Here is a 6,744-nt window from a genome sequence, read left to right as displayed (position 1 = left end):
CACTCCTCCATAGTAAGGATACAGTGAGAAGGGGGAAAGCGGACATCTTGGTACACCCCGCACTCCTCCATAGTAAGGATACAGTGAGAAGGGGGAAAGTGGACATCTTGGTACACCCCGCACTCCTCCATAGTAAGGATAGAGTGAGAAGGGGAGGAGCGGACATCTTGGTACACCCCGCACTCCTCCATAGTAAGGATACAGTGAGAAGGGGAAAGCGGACATCTTGGTACACCCCGCACTCCTCCATAGTAAGGATACAGTGAGAAGGGGAAAGCGGACATCTTGGTACACCCCGCACTCCTCCATAGTAAGGATAGAGTGAGAAGGGGGAAAGCGGACATCTTGGTACACCCCGCACCCCTCCATAGTAAGGATACAGTGAGAAGGGGAAAGCGGACATCTTGCTACACCCCGCACTCCTCCATAGTAAGGATACAGTGAGAAGGGGGAGAGCGGACATCTTGGTACACCCCGCACTCCTCCATAGTAAGGATACAGTGAGAAGGGGGAAAGCGGACATCTTGGTACACCCCGCACTCCTCCATAGTATATCGTTTTTCATTTTACACTTATTTATAAAGGGGAGTTCCAGACTTTTTTTGTTTAATAAACAGACACTCACCTGCTCCACGGTCCAGCGATGCGGCTGCCCTGAGCGTCGCTCTTCTCCTTGGCGCCTCCATTGCCACTCTGGGCACCAGGCCGTGACAGCTTTCGACTTTACGGCCGGGCACACACTGCACCTGCGCAAGTCGCTCTGCACGCTCGGAGCGGACAGGCGATCTCCTGGGACCTGTCACCGCACGCGTCCCAGGAGATCGCCTAGAGGGAGGGGCCGCCTAGGGTGAGAGGAGGAGTCATCTAGGCGGCCAGTAGGTGGAAGTAGAAAGTCCTATTCCTAACGAAGCCCCCACCCCCCCCCCCCCCCGCCAAATGTGACCTGTCAGGGGGCGAGGAGTGCTTTTTGGTGGAACTCTGCTTGAACAGAGTTTGCGAGGATAATTTGTTCCAGAAACATGCTTGTAATCCAAAGCGCTTGTATATCAAAGCATATATTTTTTTTACAGGGTATAAAAGAGAAGAGAGGCGCCTCTAAGTGTAGCAAATGTTGTCCCTTCATTAAATGTAACCAGATTGCTACACTTAGAGGAGGAGCCTCTCTTCTCTTTTATACTCAGCTGTGACGCTACTCTTATATCAAGACATCGCTTGTATATCAAGGCAAAATTCATTAAAACATTTTGCTTGTCTTGCAAAACGCTCTCAAACCAAGTCACTCTCAAACCAAGGTTTTACTGTACTTAGAATTCCGTGTGACTGGTTGGATGTTGAATTTTAAAAGTGTTCTGTCAGATTAGCAAACCTATGAGATGAGGGGGCTCCAAGTCCCGTATTTCACTCTATAAAGTCACTTTACTGTTAAAAATAAGTGTACAATGAAAAACTCCCGGTGGGTGTAACAAGATGTCCGCTCTCCCCCCTTCTCACTATGGAGGAGTGCGGGGTGTTGCAAGATGGCGGCACCGAAACGTCACTTCCGTTACCAATTCTGACTGGTCGCCTAATCTGATGAAACAGCGGCTCGTGGTGTGTGACGCTAGGTAGAAGGGGCGGGGCAGACGGACGGAAGATCGAGGAGGGGGCGGAGCATGCAAGCTGTGTGTAATGTCAGGGGCGTGGTCGGACGAATGGCGTCCGGCGATGGGGGCGGGGCCCGGTGGCATGAGTGCCATGATGGGGCGGAGCGGAAGAGTAGTGGGCGGGGCTCCGGTATGGAGGAGATGGCGGCTCCCCGGTTGGTTTTGGTGTTCAGCGGGAAGAGGAAATCCGGGAAAGATTTCATCACCGACCGACTACAGGAGAGGTGACCGAGATCAGGACACGTGTCTGACCCCTCCCCCCATGCTTCTTCTCTCTTATGTCTGTGGCTCCTCCCCCATGATGTCTCTGACCCCTCCCCATTGCTCCTTCCCCTTTATGTGTGACCCCCACGCTATTATTTCTCTGACTCCTCCCCTATGATGTCTCTGACCCCTCCCACTACTTCTTATCATGTCTGACCCCGCCCCCCCCCACTTCTTCTCTTTTATGTCTGTGGCTCCTCCCCATTATGTCTCTGGCTCCTCCCCCACGATGTCTCTGACCCCTCCCCCATTGCTTCTTCCCCTTTATGTGTGACCCCACGCTATTATTTCTCTGACTCCTCCCCTATGATGTCTCTGACCCCTCCCCATTATTTCTCTGACTCCTCCCCCATTATTTCTCTGACCCCCTCCCCCATTATGTTTCTGACTCCTCCCATATCATGTCTCTGACCCCTCCCCCACTCTTTTGCTTTCCAGCCTCAGCGGTGACACGTGCGCCATCCTACGTCTCTCGGGGCCCCTAAAGAAGCAGTTTGCTCAGGTGAGTGTCGGGATGTCCCCCTATATTAGGCCCCGCCTTGTACTCCGCCCCTCCATATGTCCCTCTGTATTAGGGCCCCGCCTTGTGCTCCGCCCCCTCTACATGTCCCCCTATATTAGGCCCCACCTTGTACTCCGCCCCCTCTACATGTCCCCCTATATTAGGCCCCGCCTTGTGCTCCGCCCCCTCTACATGTCCCCCTATATTAGGCCCCACCTTGTACTCCGCCCCCTCTACATGTCCCCCTATATTAGGCCCCGCCTTGTGCTCCGCCCCCTCTACATGTCCCCCTATATTAGGCCCCGCCTTGTGCTCCGCCCCCTCTACATGTCCCCCTATATTAGGCCCCACCTTGTACTCCGCCCCCTCTACATGTCCCCCTATATTAGGCCCCGCCTTGTGCTCCGCCCCCTCTACATGTCCCCCTATATTAGGCCCCGCCTTGTGCTCCGCCCCCTCTACATGTCCCCCTATATTAGGCCCCGCCTTGTACTCCGCCCCCTCTATATGTCCCCCTATATTAGGCCCCGCCTTGTACTCCGCCCCCTCTATATGGCACTCTGTATTAGGGCCCCACCTTGTGCTCCGCCCCTCTATATGTCCCCCATATTAGGGCCCGCCTTGTGCTCCGCCCCTCTATATGTCCCCCATATTAGGGCCCCGCCTTGTGCTCCGCCCCTCTATATGTCCCCCTATATTAGGCCTGCCTTGTGCTCCGCCCCCTCTATATGTCCCCCTATATTAGGGCCCCGCCTTGTGCTCCGCCCCTCTATATGTCCCCCTATATTAGGCCTGCCTTGTGCTCCGCCCCCTCTATATGTCCCCCTATATTAGGCCTGCCTTGTGCTCCGCCCCCTCTATATGTCCCCCTATATTAGGGCCCCACCTTGTACTACACCCCTCTATATGTCGCTCTGTATTAGGGCCCCGCCTTGTGCTCCGCCCCTCTATATGACGCTCTGTATTAGGGCCCCGCCTTGTGCTCCGCCCATCTATATGTCCTCCTATATTAGGCCCCGCCTTGTACTCCGCCCCTCTATATGTCACTCTATATTTGGGCCCCGCCTTGTGCTCCGCCCCTCTATATGTCGCTCTGTATTAGGGCCCCGCCTTGTGCTCCGCCCCTCTATATGTCGCTCTGTATTAGGGCCCGCCTTGTGCTCCGCCCCTCTATATGTCGCTCTGTATTAGGGCCCCGCCTTTTGCTCCGCCCCTCTATATGTCGCTCTGTATTAGGGCCCTGCCTTGTGCTCCGCCCCTCTATATGTCGCTCTGTATTAGGGCTCCGACCATCTATATGTCGCTCTGTATTAGGGCCCGCCTTGTGCTCCGCCCCTCTATATGTCGCTCTGTATTAGGGCCCCGCCTTTTGCTCCGCCCCTCTATATGTCGCTCTGTATTAGGGCCCTGCCTTGTGCTCCGCCCCTCTATATGTCGCTCTGTATTAGGGCTCCGACCATCTATATGTCGCTCTGTATTAGGGCCCGCCTTGTGCTCCGCCCCTCTATATGTCGCTCTGTATTTGGGCCCCGCCTTGTGCTCCGCCCCTCTATATGTCGCTCTGTATTAGGGCCCCGCCTTGTGCTCCGCCCCTCTATATGTCGCTCTGTATTTGGGCCCCGCCCCCTCTATATGTCGCTCTCCTTTCCTCCCCAGGAACGCGGTTTGGACTTCCAACGTCTGCTGGACGCCAGCGAGTACAAAGAGACGTACCGAGCCGCCATGATCCGCTGGGGGGAGGAGAAGAGGAACTCCGACCCCGGCTTCTTCTGCCGCCTCATCGTGGAGGGCGTGACCCAGCCTGTGTGGGTAAGGAATTCCCCGCCCACAGGGCGAGTTGTAACCATGGCAACCAATCCAATGTCTCAGTAATCCTCCCCTCCCCACAAGTCTTCATAGGCTCCACCCACCAGGGGCCACACCGCCCTCCCACTGCATCTGCTGACACTTCCTTCTCTCCAATCAGATCATCAGTGACGCGCGGCGGAGGTCAGACGTGGATTGGTTCCTGTCATCGTATCGCGACGTCACCCAGACCGTGCGCGTTGAGGCGTCACCAGAGACCCGGAGGGCCAGAGGATGGGAGTTCACCCCCGGTGAGGAGATACAAGGGGGTCCCAACAACCCCCCATCAGAGCCCCCCCCCCTACATCAGGGTCTCCATCAGAGCCCCCCCCCCTACATCAGGGTCCCCATCAGAGCCCCCCCCTACATCAGGGTCCCCATCAGTCCCCCCCTTCATCAGGGTCCCCATCAGAGCCCACCCCTACACCAGGGTCCCCATCAGAGCCCCCCCATACATCAGGGTCCCCATCAGGGCCCCCATCAGAGTCCCCCCCTACATCAGAGCCCCCCCCACATCAGGGTCCCCATCAGAGCCCCCCCCCCCACATCAGGGTCCCCATCAGAGCCCCCCCCCACATCAAATCCCCCCCCCTACATTCGGGTCTCCAGAGGCCCCCCTACATCAGGGTCTCCATCAGAGCCCCCCCCCTACATCAGGGTCCCCATCAGAGCCCCCCCCCCTACATCAGGGTCCCCATCAGAGCCCCCCCCCTACATCAGGGTCTCCATCAGAGCCCCCCCCTACACCATGGTCCCTATCAGAGCCCCCCCCCTACACCAGGGTCCCCATCAGAGCCCCCCCCCCCTACATCAGGGTCCCCATCAGAGCCCCCCTTACATCAGGGTCCCCATCAGTCCCCCCCTTCATCAGGGTCCCCATCAGAGCCCCCCCATACATCAGGGCCCCCATCAGCGTCCCCCCCTACATCAGAGCCCCCCCCCCACATCAGGGTCCCCATCAGAGCCCCCCCCCCACATCAGGGTCCCCATCAGAGTCCCCCCTCCATACATCAGGGCCCCCATCAGAGCCCCCCCCACATCAGGATCCCCATCAGAATCCCCCCCATACATCAGGGTCCCCATCAGAGCCCCCCCCCACATCAGGGTTCCCATCAGAGTCCCCCCCACATCAAATCCCCCCCCCTACATTCGGGTCTCCAGAGGCCCCCCTACATCAGTAGTCCTTATTAAAGTCCCCCTCCCCTACATCAGGGTCCCCAGCTGATCTCCCAAAACTCCCCCACATCGGGATCCACATCAGATCCTCCATCAGAGTCCCACCACATGAGGGTCACCCCTTACATTAGGGTCTCCATCAGAGTCATTGCCTCCCCCCCCCCCCACATCAACAGCCCTCATCAGAGTCCCCATCAGGTCTCCCCCCCCCCCCCCTTTCCACATGAGGGTCACCTCTTACATTAGGGTCTTCATCAGAGTCGTCGTCGCCCCCCCCCCCCCTTCCCCCCCACATCAATAGTAGTCATCAGACCCCCCCCCCCCCTTATAATAGAGTTCCTATCAGAGTCCCCCTGTACACCACACCCCTCCACTAGAGGGACCCTCTATGGGAAATGATTGGGGCGCTCGGTGTAAGCCATGTGACCGGAGCGCTCTGCGATGATTGGCGGCTGTCCTTCCATAGACTCCTCCCCATTCCCTCTTCTCTATTCCTGTCTTCCCCGCAGAGGTGGACGAGGCGGAGTCAGAGTGCGGTCTGGACACCGGCGTGACGTTTGATTGGATCATCTCCAACGACGGCGATCAGAGCGCCCTGGAGGAGCAGCTCCGCCAACTGACGGCGTTCATCCGCAGCAAGCTGACCGCGGAGGTGTGACCGGACATCGTACTTTGACCCCCCGCCCGTGGGAGTGGCATCGCTTGTAGGCGGAGCATCATCGGCGTACGTGTCTCAGATCGTCGCTCCAAATCTGAATAATTTACAATAATTATCTGTCGGGCTGCTGGGAGGAGCCAAGTGGGAGGAACAGTTCCTGTATCCCGTGTATTGATCGCAGTGTACGGATAAGGGGGGCGGAGCTGGGGGGTCGGCGCCGATCATAAATACATTACAGGTGCTGATCCATTCCTTAAAGGGCCAGTCCACCCCCAAAGTGAAGCTTCTGTTCTAGGTGGACCGGTTCTCATTCCGCGTGCCTGCTGGGACTTGTAGTGCGTTGGCGGGTTGGCCCCGCCTCTAAACGCGTGTCTGTTATTTATTTACACTAATAAATGATTCCAATGATTTGATGAGTTTTTGTTTCTTGTGTGGGCGGAGTTTTCACTTTTGCAGCAGCTAACCTTCGTGAATTACAGAGCCAATGAATGTGAATAATTCCCGACCCACAACTCGTCAGACTCCGCCCACATTGGCGCAATACTTTACTGAGATTATTGGGGGTGTTTCCATTGTACTGTGTGGGGGGAGGGGATGAGGATGAACCCACCCAGGCTTAGAATAGTGTCTGGGCTCCTCCTCCTTGGAAGACTTTA

The 6,744-nt window shown here is 56.9% G+C and overlaps 1 protein-coding gene across 1 annotated transcript; it reads left to right on the top strand.

Annotated features, from left to right (window-relative positions):
- Positions 1–1,725: 1,725 nt before the first annotated feature.
- Positions 1,726–6,499, top strand: PMVK (phosphomevalonate kinase). The gene is made up of 5 exons (XM_040332811.1): positions 1,726–1,867; positions 2,346–2,409; positions 4,066–4,218; positions 4,376–4,505; positions 5,940–6,499. Exons 1-5 carry the CDS (start codon positions 1,776–1,778, stop codon positions 6,086–6,088), a joined length of 588 nt encoding a protein of 195 aa, XP_040188745.1. The 5' UTR covers positions 1,726–1,775; the 3' UTR covers positions 6,089–6,499.
- Positions 6,500–6,744: the final 245 nt, after the last annotated feature.

The sequence above is a fragment of the Rana temporaria genome, chromosome 13 (genome assembly GCF_905171775.1).
Source record: "Rana temporaria chromosome 13, aRanTem1.1, whole genome shotgun sequence".
Classification (NCBI taxonomy): Eukaryota; Metazoa; Chordata; class Amphibia; order Anura; family Ranidae; genus Rana; species Rana temporaria.
Note: the sequence above shows the minus strand (reverse complement) of the source record. Positions and strands in the feature narration are given on the sequence as shown.